This window comes from Chiloscyllium punctatum, chromosome 4 (genome assembly GCF_047496795.1).
Source record: "Chiloscyllium punctatum isolate Juve2018m chromosome 4, sChiPun1.3, whole genome shotgun sequence".
Classification (NCBI taxonomy): domain Eukaryota; kingdom Metazoa; phylum Chordata; class Chondrichthyes; order Orectolobiformes; family Hemiscylliidae; genus Chiloscyllium; species Chiloscyllium punctatum.
Window position 1 is genome coordinate 82,547,399 of NC_092742.1, and position 21,454 is coordinate 82,568,852.

General features: G+C 41.1%; 1 protein-coding gene across 1 annotated transcript in view; it reads left to right on the plus strand.

Annotated features, from left to right (window-relative positions):
• The window catches only part of dcaf5 (ddb1 and cul4 associated factor 5), a gene marked incomplete at its 5' end in the record, with an annotated part of 79,394 nt that extends 59,740 nt beyond the window's left edge, over positions 1-19,654 (plus strand). Inside the window, 3 exons of the mRNA XM_072567888.1 lie at positions 147-213; positions 9,469-9,596; positions 17,154-19,654. Of these exons, the coding sequence (XP_072423989.1) occupies positions 147-213; positions 9,469-9,596; positions 17,154-19,007 (2,049 nt within the window). The remainder of the gene's footprint in view (positions 1-146; positions 214-9,468; positions 9,597-17,153) is intronic.
• Positions 19,655-21,454: the final 1,800 nt, after the last annotated feature.

Here is a 21,454-nt window from a genome sequence, read left to right on the forward strand (position 1 = left end):
TAAGCCACAGAAACAGACCTAACTAGTCTGTTGTATATCATCTCTGATTCATCTATGTTAAAGTTTCTTTGTGATTTAACTTCCCTATCTGCAAGTTTTCTTAAATTAATCTTTACAAAATAAGCAACCTTTTTCTCTTGTTACAGTTTGTTCTGTCTGGCTCTGATGACTTTAATCTGTACATGTGGCGCATTCCTTCCAGTTTGGAGACAGGTGAGTTATAATTTAACCTAATGTGATTTACTTATATTTGTTTTTATATCTAGTTTTGTGGTAAATAAAGAATATATGATAGCTCTTTTAGAAGAGACACTCAGACTGAGTTTATATAGACATTTTCCCAATACGTAATTAGGAGAATGAATTTGTTTTGTTTTTAAACTTGTCTGCAATGTTTTTTTTAATAGAAGCGTGGACTAATGAGGTGAGTGTCCTTGATCTTCCTGCTGTAAAAGTCTGCCTAGAAGTGGATTTAATCAGTCTCCTAGTGGTGTTGTACAAAACATTTCATTGTTTAATGTTTACTTGGCAGTCTCTTTCCAGCTATGGGAATTATTTTTAAAAACGTGACAGTCTTGACAGGAGCTCTAAGTTTTGAGTTAGGGACTGTTTGTGTGTGGTTTTGAGTGAGCAAACTCTGAACTTGTACTTTATAGCAATGTTTGAAAAAGTTAATTTATTGTGACTGGTTTTTTTTTCCATTCTCTAATCTATTTTAAGCAATTTCAAATTGCCTTCCTGCACTCCTCTTCAAAAAGCAAAATGTGTTAAGTGTTCTGAAAGGAGCTCAATTGTGGAAACTCGGCCCAGGTTAAGTACAGAACCTGAACCAGCTTAGGAGAGCAGAACAACTTCATGATCAACTTGAAACAAGAAATGGGATGCAAATATTGGAATTCAGTTAATACGCAGCAAATGTTCAGGGAGTTAGTCCTCAGACATATATTACAGCTATCTTACAAAAAATAGCCGGTCTGGCAGCATCTGTGGGGAGAGAAATAGAGTTAACATTTTGAGTCTGGGATGATGTTCTGAGGAAGTTTCTCCAGCATTTCATGTTTGTTTCAGATTTCCAGCATCTGTAGTATTTTGCCTTTATGCATTTCTGTTTAGATGGTTCTGCTTCTTTTGAAGATAAGCTAGTATAAAAAGTAGACTAAAAATGATATTTTAGTTGTCATAATGTTGGACTGGGATGGACAAAGTTAAAAATCACACAGTGCCAGGTTACAGTCCCAACAGGCTTATTTGGAAGCAGTAGCTTTTGGAGCACTGCTCCATCATCAGATAATTCTGGAGTAGGGCCATAAGACACAGAATTTATAGCAAAAGATTACAGTGTCATGCAACTGAAATGAGATATTGAACAAACCTATACTGTCGTTAAACCTTTCATCTTTTCAAATGGGTTGCAGGTTTTGGTTCATTAATATATAAATCCCAGAACTTCTTTTAAGTCACATTCTACAGATAACTCGAGGTTTTATTAAAAAAAAAGGTGACATCCTAGCTCAGACAATGCATTAAAAGCATGAGGTTAGAATCTGTCTGTATCCCAATCTTGTGTAAGACTGGTTCTATTTCCGAAGTGGAATTTATAAAATATTACATAGATTGACTGCCTGCAGATCGTGGACAAAATAGAACGTATCTACAAATATAATTCTGCAAATAAAAATTCACCCCATAGACTTTTGTGTGTGTGCATGAGAGAGAGTGTGTGTGTGTGTGTGTGTTTGCATGTGAATGTGAGTGCACGTAAAAATGTGTTTGCATGTGTGCAAGCTTGGTAAAGTCAGAGTGTGATGGAGTATAAGCCTGTGAGAGGGTGTGTGCGTGGGTTAGAGTGTGGAGTCTGTATGTGTGTGTGTGTGTGTGTGTGTGTATGAGAGGGACCATAATATGAGAGAGGGTCTGCGTGAGTGAGAGAGTATAGAAGAGTGTGTGTGTGTGCATGAGAGAGAGTGTACAGTGTAGTGGGGTCACCTGTAATGTGACATGAACCCAAGGTCCCAGTTGAGACCATCCTCATGGGTGCTGAACTTGGCTATCAGCCTCTGCTTGGCCACTTTGTGTTGTTGCCTATCCTGAAGTCCGCCTTGGAGAATGGTCACTTGAAGATCCGAGGCCAAATGTTCCTGACGGCTGAAGTGTTCCCCAGTCACGTGCACACGCTTTCTCCATCTCTCTCTCTCCATCTCTCTCTCTCCATCTCTCTCTCTCTCCATCTCTCTCATGCATGCACACACAAAGATAAGTTTATGGGGTGAAATTGTATTTGCAGATACATGCTATTTTGCTCAAAAAATGTATAATCTGCAGGCTGTCAATCCATGTAATATTTTGTAAATTCCACTTCGGAAATAGAACCAGCCTGACTCAAGATTAGGATACATTACCTCACACCTATAATGCATCATCTGAGCTGTGATGTCACCTTTTTTTAATAAAACCTTGTTATCTCAAGAATGTGATGTAAAAAAAAGAAGTTCTGGGATGAAAGACTTAATAGCAGTCTAGGTTTGTTCAATGTATCATTTCAGTTGTGTGACACTGTAATCTTTTGCCATAAATTGTGTTTTATGGTCCTGCTCCACAGCTACCTGATGAAGGCGCAGTACTCCAAAAACTTGTGCTTCCAAATAAACCTGTTGGATTATAACCTGGTGTTATGTGTTTTTTAACTTAATTGTCATACAAGGTATTCACAAATAAATGAAAATTATCAATCAAAAATATATTTCAGTAACTTCTGAGTAGAGCCTTATTATCCTGTTCAACAACTCACGTGTGGCAGCAACAAAAACAAATTGTTGGGAAATCTCAGCAGGTCGAGCAGCATTTGTGGAGAGAAAGCAGAGCTAACTTTTGGGTCCAGTGACACACTTTCACAGTTGTTCTGCAGTTTCCTTTTTTGTTTCTGATTTCCAGCATCTGCAGTTCTTCCTTTTTTTTTGTTTGGAATTCACGTGTATTCCACATAAAGCAAACTTGAAAATGCTGCTTGCTTGACACCCTGATGGGTGATGGCAAAGACCATTGCCTCGATATGTGCAGGCTACTTGCTTTATTGATTACTCTTGATTGCTCTGTCAGCTTTTTAAGCTATTTTTCTAATCAACCTGTTCATAGATGTTCTTACACACCTGGAGCAGGTGGGACTTGAATCTGGGTCTCCTGGTCCATGAGTAGGGACACCCACTGCACCACAAGAGTCCCTTCTATCAGCTTTTTAACTTGCATCCTTTAATATAAAGTTAAAAATCACACAACACCAGGTTATAGTCCAACAAGTTTATTTGGAAGCACTAGCTTTCAGAGTGCTGCTCCTTCATCAGGTGGTTGTGGAGAATAAGATCGTAAGGCACAACCACCTGAGGAAGAAGCACTGCTCCGAAAGCTCGTGCCTCCAAATAAACCTGTTGGACCATAAATTGGCGCGTGATTTTTAACTTTTGTTCACCCCAGTCCAACACTGGCATCTCCAAGTCATGGCTTCCTTTAATATAAGTATTGGTGTACCAAGTAAGCCTTGCCTTAATGGTAGCTTCACATTAAGATGGTTGTGGATCCAAGTCTCATTCCTGGCATATATGTAGATAATTCAGCTCTCATATCAGTGCAGTACTTGAAGATACATTTCCAATGAGATGTTAATTCTCTGTCTCACCTGTTGTTTATGTGGTACTGGGTGTGGGACTTGGCTGCACACAATTCAACTGACCCATTTTGTATGTAACAGGAGATTTGTTCTGAGATCTTGAAAGGTGCTCTATAACTGTAATTTATTTTTCAGTTTCATTGCGTCGTTGCAATAGGTTTTGGTATTTCCTACAATCCCACATAGAAAAAAATACACAGATCTGAAAAACCATTATGAATGATTATTTTAAAACCATTCCAATCCTGGTGAGCAACATTCTAAATGAGTATTTAATATATAAATTCCATTGTTATCTGACAGCAGTCTACATAGTTCCTTGATGTTTTTAAAACTGATTGTTGTAAATTCAAGTCAACATCAACAATTGCTCTCGAGGTATTCTGAGTTTTAAGGTGTCTCACTGGAACATATTTTGCTTGCTTCTAACTGCAATTGTAACTTCTGCCAATAGCAGTGTCACATTGCTATTAAGGTTCTGTTTGCCATCCTAAAGCAGTTCTATGGTGTGAACATTTAATTTTCTAACAATATTTATTTCAGATGTGCAGAGAGAGAAATGTATAATGATTTGCAGGTTTGTTTGATGTAGCCTTGACTTTTGAAGTATCGGTTTGCAGAAACTGACTATGTTAGATTTTACTTCGCAGCATTTTAAGCATTAGCTTTTTGAAAATTATTATTTAAGGGGGATTATCACTATAATTTTAAATACCAGCTGGTAAGAAAGGTTGGTAATTGGATATTTTTGCTCAAACCGAGCATCCTATAATTTGACTGGAGTGTGCTGTTTCAGCCTGCCCTCAGGTTCAGCTGGATTGTGATGGTGGGAGGGGGAAGCCGTGTTAACAAGAAAGAAAGTTATTAATGTGCAAGTCAGCCAGTCCCTTCAGGGGTATGAGGTACAGCATGAATTCTGAATCTCCAGAACATGCTGATTGATTTTATGTCATTCTGCTGTTGCTTTGCACTAGATGTATGTCACCCATATCCTCCCCTTTATTTTTAAGTATTTGCTGGATTTGCATGTTACTTACATATTCAACTCACCATAGAGAGTTAAGTGAAGTAATTTAAAAAGCAACAAAGTATTTGCTGATCATTGTCATCTGTTGGCATTAGAGAGGGGACAGTTTAAGCTTTGGGGACTCTTCAGGTGCTAAATTGATAACATTGTTTGTTGCCCTTTTATGTTTTTATGTGATCTTAATCTAATCTTCCTTTCTCTCCATTCTCCTCTTCTACCTGATTTGGTTATTTTTCTCCCATCTTAGTCATTCCACTGTTTCAATCTTGACCCTGAAATTTCATCAGTTAAGGAGATGCTCTTCCAGCAAGTTATGTTGCAAAATATTTTTAAGCTGAAGGGTCTGGAGCAAGTGGTTCCTGGGATAATTATGTAAATTGTTCACCTGCCTCAAGATCTGGCCTATTTTGCTCGGTTTTATGTCTTGCGACTGTTCGTTGTCTCTCTCATGGCCTTTGAATAAGTAAAAAAAATGCAGGTACACAATCCTTTACCTGAAAGCCGAAATTCCGAAATACAATATACTTTTCGTGGAGTGTGGAGTGTCATTTTGGCGTGCGAACAGGTGACCCAACTTCACACCACTCAAACCATGTTCCTCAGCTGTAATGTGGCAGTGTGGCCTAGCACTAGCAGATGTCAATTGTGTCTCAGCGCTCGTACTATTCACACGTGCATCTGCTGTTAGGTTTTTTTATTTCGCTGTGAAAATGTCATTTATTCCAAAAACTGAAAAGCAACTGGCCCCAAAGATTTCGCAGAAAGGATCATGTACTGTATCTTGTGTAGAATCTTATGTAGAGATGTGTTTTCTCCCAACTTTGTCTACTACTAATTTCAATACCCACATGTATAACAGGGCTGTTTATGTAAACTTGTCTGACACTTTACTGCCAGCAGAGTTAATATAATCTGAATAGTAGCAATCATCATCAGATCACTGCTCCACCTGAGTACTTGATAATGATTTGCATTTCTTCAATCACCCAAGCTTGGCCTTATCAGAAATGCAGAGCGCAGCATCCTCCAGTGAGCTCCGTGCCAGTGGAGTAAAATTGGGGAAAGACCCAACAAGTTTCCTTTTTGTGACATAAGGTGTCTAATAAGTTTTAAAGGTCCAGTTTGAATGTTTATGATTGGATGGATGAATGGCTGGGATGGAAGATGGTAGGTGTGTAAGGTTAATGGTGATGAGGTGGAAGTCTAGGTTTTAATCTGGGTAAATACCTTAATATTGTCCATAAGACTATAAAACAGAGGAGCAGACATCAGGCCATTCAGCCCATTGAGTCTGCTCCACCATTCAATCATGGCTGATAAGTTTCTCAACCCCATTCTCCTGTTTCTCCCTGTAACTCTACACTATCTGATCCTACCTCGTTTCTTAACTGTTGATATAATTTCTCTTATTAATAGAGCAACCCCACCCCCTCTGTCCACCTGCCTACCTTTTCAATCGGATGTATATCCTTGAATATTCACCTCCCAGTCCTGATCCCCTTGCAGCCAAGTCTCTCTGATGCTCACCATGTCATACCTGGCAATTTTGATCTGTGCTACAAGCTCATTTACCTTATTCCTTACACTGCATGCATTCAAGTATAACACTTTCAGTCCTGTATTAACCATCCCTCTTCACATTGTCATTCGTTTCTCCAGTGTACAGAGGAACCTAGATTATCTGAACAAGATGGGTGGGCACTATTTCGTTTGGATAATCGATTATTCGGATAATTGACTTTACCTTAAACAAGGGAAGCCATGCTGATCTAACGTGTGCTTTACCAGAGAATTTGTTTAAATCGATAATTTTAATGTATTGAGCACAAGAGAACACAGATTTCACATAATAAACCAAATAAAGCAATGATAAAATGACAAAGCTTCTTAAATGTAACAGTAGTTAGTATTTGGCAAGGAGTGGTGAAGACTCCTTGTAAACAAGGTCCTGAACAGCTTCTGTGATCACAAGAGCGTTTGTCAGTTTGCAGGAACTCGTGCATTAATGTTCTTGGCATTTTTTTTCATGAACGGCCCGGTAAAGTGACGGGAATACTGTGTACTGTAAAACACTTACTTTTGCAAAGGGCTGTGTAACAAACCTTACCTAAAAAAAAATCCAGTCGCTGCTGCTTGTGTTTCTTTGTTTTTGCCGGTGTTTTCACATGTTCTCCAGTACAGATAAATCAAACACACTTACCTCTTTGATGTTATGTTTTTGCATGACCTTGAAATCATCTTCAGATAATCCGAAATTCAGATAATTGATATTCGGATAATCGAGGTTCCTCTGTACTTTGAAGTTTGTTTGCTAACCCTTTCCAGATACTCTGTCCTATTTGTGTCTGTGCTGGCAATTTTAAATAACCTCTCCTGAGTTCTGCACTCTTAACTCCTCTTTTAATTTGGGTTTTCTAATTTTGCCTATAACTGACACCCCAATCCATTTAGTTTATAGCCCTGTCTACAGCTGAGATTGTGAGATTCGCTAGGTCTCTGCTCCCAGCACAGTTCAGATGAAGACTATCCCATTGGAGCAGGTTCCTTCTGCCCCAGTGCTGGTACCAATGTCCCATGAATTTGAACTCATTTCTCCCACACCAATCTTTGAGCCATGTATTTATCTGCTTAATCTTACTGACCCTGTGTCAATTAGCTCAGGTGCTAATACAGAGATTACCACCTTTTTGGTTCTGCTTTTTAATTTAGCTCCTAGCTGTTCATACCCCCTTAGCGGAGCCTCTGCCCTAGTTTTCTTTATGTCATTGGTACCTGAGTGGGCCACAACCGCTGGATTTTGACCCTCCCATTCCAAGTTCCTCTGCAGTCCAGATGAGATAACCGGAACCTGAGCGCCAGGCAGGCAAAACGGCCTTCGGGATTCTTGATCCTGTTCACAGAGAACAGTGCCTAAGTCCCTAACTATACTTCCCCAATTACAGCAACATTTCTCTTCTGTCCCCCGGAGAGCACCAGATGAAACCCACACAGACACAGGGAGAATGTGCAAACACCACACAGACACTCGCCCAGGGCTGGAATTGAGCCCGCATCCCAGGTGCTGCAAGGCAGCACTGCTAACCACTGTGTGCCCCCCACCCCCCAACTTAAGGATGTTATTTTAATAAGAGCATGGAACTAAATCTCTGTAATCAGATCAAATTAATCCTTGAGTCAAATTTTCCTAATTTTCTTTACCATTTATCCATCTTCTTAAAAAAATTTAGCCTGGAAATTTAATGATCTGTTAGGCGCTTGAAAGGAAGGTGCTTAAGGGGGTTTACCTTTTCTCACAAATGGTATGAATTCTGCATTCATGCAGTTCGACAAAATGAAATCAAAATGGTACCTTCTTGGATTGTAAACGAATAGCAGCACAAAATGGAACGATGTAGATTTACTTTTTCTCCTTACCTTCTCGGCATCTGTATTTATAGTCATGTTACTTCTGGGAAAGTGACTCACTTGTCAGAGGGGTGGGTAGAGAAGACTAAGCGAAAGTGTTTTATGATAATTTGTAGGAAAACAACAGCAGTTGTATCCTTTATAGGAGGAAAGGGTGGGTGGTGTACATAAATTTTGCTTTACATGGATAAAGAAAACATTTAAAATTGCTATTATTTGGTTCTTGCAATTTGTTTTTCACCCCATAAAACAATCTTTTGCGTTCTTTCTGGATGACATTACTAATTTGTAGCAAATTCTGATAGACTTCTGGTGTGACTCTTTGCCTGTTGGAAACAGCCCAGGCTTGTTTTATGCAGAAATTGGTGGAGATTGACATTGAGTTTATTGTGAGTTTAAATTGACACTTGGAACTAAAATTAGAGCATGGATCTAATGGACCTCCATCCATCACAACAGTAGCAGCTTAAAAGATAAAATGGAAGATCTTGTTGCATCCTTGTTATGACATTCTTCGATGAGGTCCTTATTTAGGTGTACCAAACAGCTGCTTAAAGAAGGAGTCCAGCTGCGTACAATATTTTATGATAAAACATGCATTCCCTGTGGCGTTCTTGGGTAGAACTGCGAGGATCTTGCATTGTGGAGCCTTAGCGTAGGTTGGACTTTACTTCTGGGAGGCAGAAAGAGCAACAGTGTCCCTCCCTAATTTTGCAGGACTGGCCTGGGTTGCTGCTCTTTTAGGTGTCCTGCCACAGAGGATCCAACTCCTTTAACTTCAGAGTCCCACAGCCAGGACATTAAGACTTTAGCCACATCTCATCCTTCAGATGGTCTGGGCCTCTTACTGGAGAGCTAAGCTGCCAGTCTACACTTTGCTAGGAGCCATTAAAACGTGTTCTTGTGGTGGATGTGCATAGCATTGTATGTGGTGGCTCTCTTGCATATTATTTAAGAACTTAAGTTTTTTTTTAAACACTGCAAGTGCAGCAAGAACATTACCATGGCACTTTGTTTTTGGAATGTCAAGAGATCATGGTGGGAGAAGATGATTAGCATTTGGGAAACTTGTCAGCAAGAAGAATGATTAAAATTTAATTGTAGGTTTGAGTATGGCCTTCTAGTAATGAATTAAACCTTTTGAGCACTTGGATAAACCCAATTTTCTTTCTTCATTGGATTATTGAAAGCAGTAGTACACCTTCAGCAATTTTGACCCCATAATTGGGAGACAAAATTATCTTGGTTTACTTATGCAACTATGTGACTGACTATGCACTGGAATCTAATGTGTATTTGTCAAAAATACGGGCAACATTTACAAGTGTTTAAAGTCAAGATGATATGTAACTATACTTCTGTGAATTGTTTGCAGGAGGCCCTGCCAGAATTGTGAATGGTGCGTTTATGGTGCTGAAGGGCCATCGTTCCATCGTCAATCAAGTGCGCTTTAACTCTCATTCATACATGATCTGTTCATCAGGTGTGGAAAAGATTATCAAGGTATGTTGTACAATGAATCAGTTTGCTGTTGATCAAATTATACTTCAGCTACTTGGCCATTTATATAAACTGAATCATAAACTGAGATTACATTATTTGAAGATTTCCTTAACAAAACTACCATTTTAATATGGCAGTTAGTGTAGACAGTAAACTTTGTGAATACGGGAACCTGGCTCATTCTGGGTAACTATATTTTTTTGTTTTACATGTCTGGATTAAACTGTTCTGAGTTCTAGATTTATCTGTATGTATATCATGATACAATGTTTATTCCTACATTAATTTGTTTTAATCTTTGTGTAGTTTTACACGTGAGCATACTGTCTAACCACATAATTATTTTGACTTTTGTGGTGTCTCCACTTAGTGATTTTCAACTTGAATATTCAGTTTTAAATGAAATTGTGTTGAAATTCCCTATTACTGAAATTGCCTTTGAAATCAACTAATTGATCTTTTCCTATACTTCAGAGTAGTTGATAGGAAAGATTAATTGCAGGAAAACTGCCCCCTCAGCATGTTCCTGATTGCCTTTGGAATTGTGTACATTAGCATCTTCTTTGGGCTCCCTGTGATAATTCTCGGGGCTACAAAAAAAAATCCCATTTCTGATCCTCTGCATTGGAAGAGCAGTGAAAATTGACATTCGGTTTCCGTGTCTAATGCTACAGTATCCAGTGGCTGATCTCAAATTATATGTCCTGCTTTGAGAAATGCTGAGGTATTAAAGCTAAAGCATGTATGTTGCATCATCAGCCTTTCCACACGGTGGTGCAGTACAGGCAGTCCTTGGGTTGTGTACGGGTTCTGTTCTGGAATGTGTTTGCATATTGATTTGTACACAAGTCAGAGCACAATGCAGGAAAATGTAAACGAGCCATTTGTAAGTACAGGAAATGTTCTTGTGTCCAGTCTTTAAAATTACATCACTGTTTGAGAGCACGTTCATGTGTCATAAGGGGGACCCTTGTATCTTCAGTGAGCTACTAGCCCTCCTTGGTGTTAAGGCTGCTACTTGATATGTTCTTCATGTCCGATCTTAAGACCTTTTTATTGTTGCTTACATATCTTCATGTGAATGCATTTTCTTTGATGGAGAATTAACACTGGAAGTTGTATATTTCACTTCCATCTCCACAAAAGGACATATGGGAGGAGCAGTGTTGTCAGTGACAGGATCTGATTGACATAGGGTCTAGGTTAGAATGGTGCTGGAAAAGCACAGCAGGTCAGGCAGCGTCCAAGGAGCAGAAAGATCGACGTTTCGGGCAAAAGCCCTTCATCAGGAATAGAGGCAGGATGTCTGCAGAGTGGAGAGATAAATGAGAGGGGAGAAAGTAGCATAGAGTACAATAGGTGAAGGGGGTGGGGATGGAGGTGATAGGTCCGAGAGTGGATAGGTGGAAAGGAAGATAGGTGAGTAGGACAGGTCATGGGGACGGTGCTGAGCTGGAAAATTGGAGCTGGGGTGAGGTGGGGGAAGGGGAAATGAGGAAACTGGTGAAATCCACATTGATGCCCTGGGGTTGAATGTTCCGAGATGGAAGATGAGGCGTTCTTCCTCCAGGCATCGGGTGGTGAGGGAGCGGAGGTAGAGGAGGCCCAGGACTGACTTGTCCTCAGCAGAGTGGGAGGGGGAGTTGAAATCTTGGGCTACAGGGCGGTGTGGTTGATTGGTGCGGGTGTCCTGGAGATGTTCCCTGAAGCGCTCTGTGAGGAGGTGTCCAGTCTCCCCAATGTAGAGGAGACCACATTGGGAGCAATGGATACAATAAATGATATTGGTGGATGTGCAGGTGAAACTTTGTATATGGAAGGCTCGTCTGGGGCCTTGGATGGAGGCGAGGGAGGAGATGTGGGCGCAGGTTTTGCAATTCGTGCAGTGACAGGGGGGAGTGCCAGGAAGGGAGGGTGGGGGGCATGGACCTGACCAGATAGTCATGGAGGGAACGGTCTTTGTGGAAAGCAGAAATGGGTGGGGAGGGAAATATATCCCTGGTGGCGGGGTCTGTTGGGAGATGAACACCCCAGATGGCCGCCTCCTTTAGAGGCCGCAATTTCCCTTCCCATGTGGTTAAAGATGCCCTCCAATGCATCTCGTTCACATCTCGCCCCTCCGCCCTCAAACTCCACCCCTCCAACTATAACAAGGACAGAACGCCCCTGGTGCTCACCTTCCACCCTACCAACCTTCGCATAAATCAAATCATCCGCCGACATTTCCGCCTGCCACACCTGATTGACACAGGAACTTGGGAGCCATATTTAAATCTCTGCATTCTATTTGTTTTTAATAAGTGTTTACAGCCTTGCAATGTGGCTCTTGAGCACCTAGGTTTTGGCATATGAGCTGTTTTAGTTCCAGAATGGGAGGTGGTGAATATTAGCTTGCTCACGGGAAGCTCTACTGCAGTATGCACAGAAAGAAGGTAGTGACAACAGCATTTTACACCAGTGCTGCTGATTTTGGTTGGCATCTTGTCCTGTCCTCAATAATGGGTTTGTTGGCAAAAAGATCATTTATTTTGGTCGGAGCATGGTATATTGGACACTGTCACTCTCCTCCTTCCATGTTGATTTAGGTCCCTGCCTGGGAAGGCATGTAGACTATTAATCCAGAAACTCAAGTAGTGTTCTGGGGACCTGGCGTACGTGCGAATCCAGATATGCACAAATGTGGTTGACTCTTAACCACCCTGTGAAGTGGCCAAGCGAACCACTTACTCAGTTGCTTCAGTCACTTTCTTACAAAAAGAAGTGTAACCAGATGGGCCACCTGGCATTGACCTTGGCACTGGAAACAACTGTCAAAGCAGCTCTATCAGCCCTGTACAGTGCTATGTACTAACATTATGGGGCGGGTGCTAAAGTTAGGAGAGCTGTCTCACAGTCTAGTCAAGCAGCAGCCTGACATAATCATACTCAGGGAATCATACCTCACAGACAATATCCTAGATACCACCATTCTTGGATATGTCTTGTCCCACTGGCAGGACAGACCCAACAGAGGTGGCAGCACAGTGCGATACTGACGGGAGGGAGTTACCCTGGGAGTCATCAACATTGACTCTGGGCCCCATGAAGTCTCATGGCATCAGGTTAAACATGGGCATGGAAACTTCCTGGTGATCACCATTCACAATCTTCTCTCAGCTGACGACTCTGTGCTCCTCTATGTTGCACAACACTTGGAGGAAGCACTAAGGATGGAGAGGGCATGAAATTTATGGTAGATGGGGGATTTGAGCGCCCATAAGCAAGAGTGGTTCAGCTGAAGGACTACTGATTGAGCTGATTATATCCTAAAAGACATAGCTGTTAAACTGGGTCTGCAGCAGTTGGTAAGGGAGCCAACAAGAGGAAAAACATACTTGGCCTCCACCTTACCAATCTGCTTGCCATAGCTGTATCTGTCCATGACACTATTGGTAAGAGTGACCTTGTGAAGTCCCACCTTCACATTGATAATACCTTACATTGTGGTGCGTGGCACTATCACCGTGCTAAATGAGGTAGACTTCAAATAGATCTAGCTACTCAAGACTGGGCATCCATGAGACACTGTGGGCCATCAGCAGCAGAATTGTACCCCAGTACAACCTCATGGCCTGCATATCCCCCACTCAACCATTACCATCAAGCCAGGGGATCAACCCTGGTTCAATGGAAAGTACCAGGAGCAGCACCAGGCAAAATCTGAAAATGAGGTGTCAGCCTGGTGAAGCTACCAAACAGAGTTACTGCCAAACAGTATAAATAGCAAGTGCTCAACAGGGCTAAGCGATTCCACAGCCAATCAATCTGACCTAAGCTCTGCAGACCTGCCACATGCAGTCGTGAATAATGGTGGACAATTAAACAACTCACTGGAGGAGGAGGAGACTCGACACAACCCCATCCTCTATGGAAGAACTCAGCAAATCAGTGCAAAAGACCGGGCTGAGACATTCGCGGTTATCTTCAGCCAGAGGTGCCAAGTGATGATCGATCTTGGCCTCCTTAAGTGTTCCCCCAACATTACAGATACCAGTCTTCAGGCAGTTTGATTCACTCCTCTAACATCAAGAAATGGTTGGAGGCACTGGATACTGCAATGGCCATGGGCCCTGATAATATTCTGGCAATAGTACTTGAAGACCTATGCTCCAGAACTTGCCACTTTCTTAGCTAAGCTGTTTCAGTACAGCTGCATCTCTGGTATCTACCCAAAAATGTGGAAAATTGTCCTGGTTTGCCCTATGCACAAAAAGCAAGACAAATCTACCCTAGCCAATTACCTCCCCATCAGTCTACTATCAAATATAAGTAATGGAAGGTGTCATCAACAGTGCTGTTAGCAATAACCTGCTCATTGGCACCCTGCTTGAGTTCTGCCAGGGCTACTCAGCTCCTGACCTCCTTAGAACCTTTGTTCAAACATGGACAGAAGAGCTGAATTCCAGAGGTGAGGTGAGTGTGACAAACCTTGATAGAAAGGCTGCATTTGACCAAGTATGGCATTTTTGAAAAATTCATTCGCAGGATGAGGGTGTCACTGCTAAGGCAGCATTTATTGCCCATCCTTAATTACCCAGATGGCAGTTAAGGATCAACCACATTGTTGTGGGTCTGGAGTCACATGTAGGCAAGATCTGTTAAGGATGGTAGTTTCCTTCTCTAAAGGACATTAGGGAACCAGATGGGTTTTTTTTTCTAACAGTCGACAATGGATTCATGGTCATAATTAGACTCTCCATTTGAGAACTTATTGATTTCAGATTCCATCATCTGCCATAGTAGGATTTGAACCCAGGTCCCTACATCATTGAGTAATAGTCTAGTGATAATATCACTAGGCCATCCACCTCCTAAGCTAAGATCAAAGATTGACACTTGTCAAGACGATTTGTTTTATTGTGGGTCCAGAACAAACCTAAGGAACTAAACAATTTTGAGTCATGCTAGCTTGTTTCTCCAGGACAAAAGTATTAATTAAAGGATAGTAATTAGTGTGCCATGTAGCTCAGGCACCAGAACATTTACTGAGTGTCATAGTGGCATTATACAAACATTCTACTGCAGGAATGCTCTATGACTTGTGGAATCCACTTAAACTTGACTTCCTTTCCAAGGACTTTCATCACTGATCACTCATGAACCTTAAAAGATTGACTAGCTGTGCTGAGAGAACATGAAGGACCATAAATGCAATTTCTTTCTCATCACATTGAGAAAGGTCCCCAAAAGTTCCTTGCAAAGCCAGATTTTGTCTGTAGGTGGAATAGAAGAAATATGGACTGATGACTGATGACTACTTCACAAATTAAAGATGTGATTTTTGTTTGTATGTGGATTAAATGTCTCTGAAGTCAAAATGTTCTTGAATTTGGAACGTGCACCTTTTGGACCAGTGCTTCACTGTGGAATTATGTTAATTATATCCAGGCTGCGATCGCTTCTGCAATATTACAATACAGATATTGAGGACCTGAAATGACACATACCAAAATACTCCAATCTCTGGAGTAAAGATGTATGACACTTTAGTGAAAATAAAATTGCTTTGACTTTCTTTCTCCCACAAATTTGTGATGAACTCACAGGAAAACTAATTTACAATTTTAGATTCCACAGCAAGGAAGTGATTGTAAATCCATATAAATCATTGGGTAGATCACATCATGTTCAGTTCTGGGCACCTTATTTAAGAAAGGATGTTATAGCCCTGGAGACAGTTCAAAGGAGATTTATTAGAATGATACCAGGAATGAGGATTTTAGATACAAGGAAAGATTAGAGTGATTGGGTTTATTCTCTTTAGAGCATAAAAGATTGAGAGGTGAGCTTATTGAGGTGTTCAAAATTGTGAAGAATTTTGACAAGGTGAAGAAGGGTACTCCGTTTCCACTAGTTGGTATGTTAGTAACTAAGGGTCATGATTTCAAGACTGTCAGCACAAGAGCTAGGAGTGAGGAGAGGTGAAGCTTTGTTACTCAGAGCGTAGTTAGGATTTGGAATGAGTTGTCTGGGAGAGTGGTGGAGGCTTCACAAGAGAGCTGGATATATGTTTGTTTTTGAAATGGTCGTCTGCCTTCTCTACAGGTGCAGCTCTCATCAGCCTGTTGCTTTTGGTTGCATTGGTTAACTGCTGTTAACCATGGCTCAGCCAGAAGTACACTCACTTCGACATCAGGAGTTCGTAGATTATAAGAAACCTAAAAGCGAAATACTGTTGAAGTGCTGTTCTGTCAGTGGTGTTTATTTTGGATGCTAGCCAATTTCTCTTTTGGATTCATGTAAAATTATCTTGGGGTGTTTTAAGAGAAGAGCAAGAGTGTTACCCCCTATTTCCTGGCCAGTTTTTGCCCTCAATCAACATCATAAAAGATTTGGTCATTATCAAATGTACGAGTTGGCGGTGCACAAATTGATCAGACTATTTCTCACATTACAGCATTAATTACATTTTAAAAATACTTGGTTGGCCATACGGTGCCCTGAGATTGTGGAAGATCTATCAAAGGTGATTATTTGTCAGCTTTATCCTTCCTAGAAAGAAGCAGCACTGAGTTAGATAACAGGGGGCGAGCATCTCCTCACTCAGACAGCGAGGCTGAGGTCAGAAAGGTTTATAAAGCCTACAGCAAAATCCAGAACACCTTCAGATCACAGTTGAAAATCATTTCATTTTATATGCTTATTACTTTCGGCATCCGAAAAGCAGAAGGATAAATATTTATGACTTCTGGGTCTCATATTCCAATCACAACATCCTCCTGTTGTCTGGCCCCCTGAGTGCCTGCCGGTGAGTGTCTAGTGTCTTTTGGGACATGGCCTGTCAAGTAGTGATAACTCACCATGTTGCCACTGCAATATCTTCTGAATCTACTCTCAAATTTCTCTTGACTGTATGAATTTCTCATCTTGGTACAATTATCTATGTTATGTTTTACCTTTTTATGCTGATATACTCGGTGCCTTTCTCGACAGCACGGTCATGTTGATGGAAATCTTCATCTGTCTCTGCTTGCTGATGGAATTCTCCATCTTTATAGCCACCCTTTACAAAGATTTCAATCCATGTTTTGGATCAACCAAACCTTCTCACCTATCCCTCAGGTCCAACATTTGTTCCCTAATTTATATTGTTTCTCAAAGCAGCTTCTTTTCATTTGAAGGTCCTCGATTAAATAATTAAGTGATGGTATAGGTATTGGTGAAATTCTCTCGCAAGATTGCGATAAAACTGATCGCTATAAAAAGATTCTCAGTTTGATTTAAATCAGCTATTTGATCACAGAGTAAATGCTTATGCATTGTTACTGTTGTGGCCTGGACTATTGCGATTTAAGTGCAAAGCTTTCTCTTACAATTGAGGCTAAAGTTTGTCTACCTTCAGTGAATTTCCATAAGGATATGCGAGAGCTGTAAATTTTAGTAGTGCATAATATTATAAAATCTGAAAATAATCGTCTATTTATGTTGTTTTATGTAAAAACTGTTTTCTTTAAAAAAAATTGTTCCGGAAGAGTTGCTGTTAGGGTAAACACAATGTTCTGTGCTTTCTTAATACAGGTGTGGAGTCCATACCTCCAACCAGATTGTGCTGGAGACTTAGAAGGAGCAGTGGAAGATGACACCCGCAATCTTTACACCCATGAAGAGTACATCAGCCTTGTCTTAAACAGTGGGAGTGGTCTGTCTCATGACTACGCTAACCAGTCTGTTCAGGAAGATCCAAGGATGATGGCTTTTTTTGACTCTCTTGTACGGCGTGAGATTGAGGGTTGGAGTTCTGACTCGGACAGTGACCTGAACGAGAGTACAATTCTTCAGCTGCGTGCAGGGGCGAGTGAGCGTTCAGGATACAGCGATACAGAATCGTCTGCTTCGTTGCCACTGTCGCCCCAGCAGGGGGATGACTCTGATGAGGCAACCTACACCCTGGACCGACAGAAGCTGCTGAATACATCCGCAGTCCGGGAAGACCTGCGGTCACGTCGGCAGAGATTGTCCGCCCTCCGGCGCTACCAAGACGAGCGGCTTCGAACTCTCTCAAATGACTCTGATTCCTCAGAGAACAACTACCAACAGGTAAATACAGACTCTGATGCCGATCCCGTGAAGAGGCCTCGGTCACCGAGCCCAGAGGCAAATGATTCCAGTAGTTCCAGCAGTAATGGTAGGCGCCGTGCATCTATGCGGCAGAGGAACGCCGCGAGAGCCAAACAGAAGCTCCGTCGGGAGAAAAGGAGTACTTCACTGCTCAAAAAGTTAAAGCAATGTAGTGCTGAGACTCGTCGTAACTATTCCCAAGTATGTGATGGTGATAATTCGTCAGCTTCGTCCTCCCCAGAAAGAAGCAGCACTGAGTTTGACAACAGGGGAAGAGTATCTCCTTACTCAGACAGTGAATCTGAGGTCAGAAAGGTTTATAAAGCCTACAGCAAAATCCAGAACACTTTCAAATCACAGTTGAAAACAAAGGGAGACACCACGGCGTTTTTGTCACTGGCAGATATGCCAGACACAAGTGAGAGAGGCAGTTCAATAAATACTTCAACACAAGAAAATGATTCTGCAAGGAAAGGTCCAGTAGTACCTCACAGACTTAGAGAGGAAAGTTGTTTTGACGAACACAATGGTGAAAGTACCAGCTCAGCAGAGAATAGAAAAGTACAGGCAAAGAGCAAGCATTCACTTTCACTTGGTCATGAATGCAGTACTGTAACACCTGTAAAGGAAGTTACACCTGGAGAACAGGTTTATGTTGTTGAAGATGTCCCCAGTAGTTGTGCTGAGCATTGTTATGAGGCAAAAAAGGTTAATGGCAAATCGGTCTGTGTTGGAAGCAACAGTAACCTAACTAACCAGTGTCAAGTAGTTGGCAACCAGGCACAAGAGCTATGTGGTCACGCACAGGTGTTGGAATGTGTGAATGCACAAACTACACAGCAGATAAGCAGAGAAGAATCTGGTCAGGAATTTAAGTCCACATTATCTCCAGAAATCAATTTAGTTGGAGCAAGAAGTAATTCTGACCACATTGATAAATCCAAAACTAGGACTTGTGATGTGGAAGACAGGTGTTCAGAGACTTCCTGCAATAACGGCCTTTTTGAAAGGCAGTGTGCAGGCCACTGTGAACAAACGTGCTCAGAGCAAATGGATTCCGCAGTGGCCTCCAAATCCGAAGCCGGTGGCTGTGTACAGGTGGCTTCATTACACCACAAGGAAGACTGTTCCCAATCTGGGATAAGTGAGCATTACGAGTGTGCTAAAAAAATGATAGCATTGCAGAAAATATTTGATTGTCGTCAAGGGACCCTGTCACCAGCTGAGGCTGGCCAGCCTTCTGGAGGCTTAAAAAGGTTGCGAAAAGAGCTGGATCCGGACTACTCACCAGCTGAGAAGAAGCAGAAGACATGATATGATTTGCACTTGCCTCATACCAGTGCCTCAATGTCACTGATGAAAGCATTTAACTGGAACTCCACAAGACACTGGCCTGTAAAACAGTGCGAGTTTTTGTTAACAATTATGTAAATAAGTCAATTTATTGAAGAAATGCTAATACAGAAATTTGTAGAATGTGTATGATAACGGTATATAAAATACAAATTATTTGGAGTGATTCTGACTTTGGATTCAGACATCCAATTTGTCTTGGAAGGTTTGTACTTCTTCTGTTTAAGTATTCATTATGCCAAGCAAGGGTTTATGGTACATTTGGCGTCTCCGATTGGACAGATAGTTACAAAGCTTCCCTTCCTATTAACTTGGTAAAGATGAGCAAATTTATATATGTTCCAAGTATTCAAGCCCATGCAATAATATTAAACAGATGAAGACTTTTTGAAATCTAACACTTTATAGTTCTTGAGGTTTTTCTTTGGTCTAATTTTAAATTGCCACCTTTGAATGGTAGCCTTTTATTCATGCGAGGGGTCGACAGTTTGATTCTTAAGGAAAATGTTCAACATGTTGGTTATGTACGTGGAACGCAGTGATCTGTTGGCGAAGAGAGTTCGACTTTAGCAGCGGTCAGGAATAAAATTTTTGTGTTTTGCGTTTAATTTCTTAATGAGAATTATTTGAAGCACAACATTTCTACACAGTTGGCACCTTGGCAACTGTCCCTTTCCTTAACAGACAAGAGATAAGCATGGACATGAACAATTCCTTTTGTGTCTTGTGGCCTTTCTGCATCAACCCTGTATAATCAATCAGCTGAGAAGCCACAGAAAGCTCCTTGAGTATTAATTTGATTCAGGAACCTCAGAGTTTTATTTTACTGGGGTTTTTAATTTGTTAAGAGGAAAGAAGAAAGATGGTTACCCCCTTGCTCTAGTTTCATTGTATTGTCTTTGAGGCAAGAGTCAATATAGGTTGAGCAATGAACCTTCCAAAACACCCCCCTCCAAGTTGGCAAAATGTTCAGTTGCAAAGGTTTGCCTGCTTCGACATACAATTGAACATCCATTAGCCTGTGATTACTAAAAGTGAAATTGAAATAACTAATTTGTCACGGACTGCATTACTGAAGTTAGCTGAGGATATTTTCAATTTTGAGCTCCAGGACAAAGCTAACAAATGCAAACAAGATGACACCAATGTCGCAAAAGTCCTTCATGAATGAATAGCAGTGCGTTGTTTCTGTGCACTTTCAGTACTGGAGCTTGAGTTACAATCTAGCCCAAATGTGGTGAAAGCCTCAAATGGGAAGTTAGCCTGGGCAGCTAACTTGGTTCTGAATAGTTCTTTATTCAATAGAAAGTGATGTTAAATTAGCAATTTCTTCAGAGCAATATTAGGACAGTTGGTGTGAGTAATGGAAAAATTTGTAGTGGTGTGGTACAAGATTCTTGTCTGAGTTTAGGATTAAGATGCACCTTTTGGAAAGTATCCATTGTTCAGTATATGCAATACTTGCTTAGTGCTTATTTGCCTGAACATTAATATTCCTCACTTAATATAAAAGGAGGAAGAAATGTCAATATTGTAATCAACTCTGACAGTACCAGCTTCTATGCAGTCTTTCCTGTATTGACATCCAAAAGCACTTCACAGAAGCATTATGAAGCAAAATTCAACACCAAGACACACAGATGGGCAGATGACCAAAAGCTTGATCAAAGCTTTATGTTTTAAGGAACATCTTAAAAGGAATCAAGAGAAGTGAGTGGGTTTAGAAAGGAATCTGTGGGGCCTAGCCTGCTCAAGGCTTCACCACTAATGATGGATAATTAAAACCAAGACGCTCAAGGGATCAGGATTGATGATGTCTTGGATGGGATAATCAAGATTGGGAGGGATGAGGTAACAAAGATTTTAAAACAAGATACACAACTTTAAAATCAAGGTGTTGCTTAACTGGGAGCTAATATAGGTCAAGCACACAGGTAATAGAACACAGGATATGATGTGAGTCAGGGCACACAGCAGAGTTGTGGATGAGATCAAGTATATGTTAAAATACGGGAAACCAGCCGGTTATGCATTAGAAAATCATGTTTAACATGAGGGTTTCAGCAGCTGATGAGTTGAGGTAGGAGCAGGGTTGTTTTATGTTACAGATGGAAGTAGACATTCTTAGTGATGGAACTGTTGTGTGGTGAGAAGCTCATCTGAGATTCAAATATGATGCCAAGGCTGCAAAGAGCCGGGCTTCATCTCGAGCTGTTTTTGGGGAGAGAGAAGCAGTTGGAAATGGGGAACACCGCCTGCAACAGAACTTGAAAACAATGGCTTCATTTTTTGCATTGTTGGAGGAAATTTCTGCTCATCCAGTACTAGCAGTTAGGTAAGCAATCTGATTATTTATGCAACCATGGAACAGTTGAGAAAGCCAATCATGAGGTAGAGCTGGGTTTTGT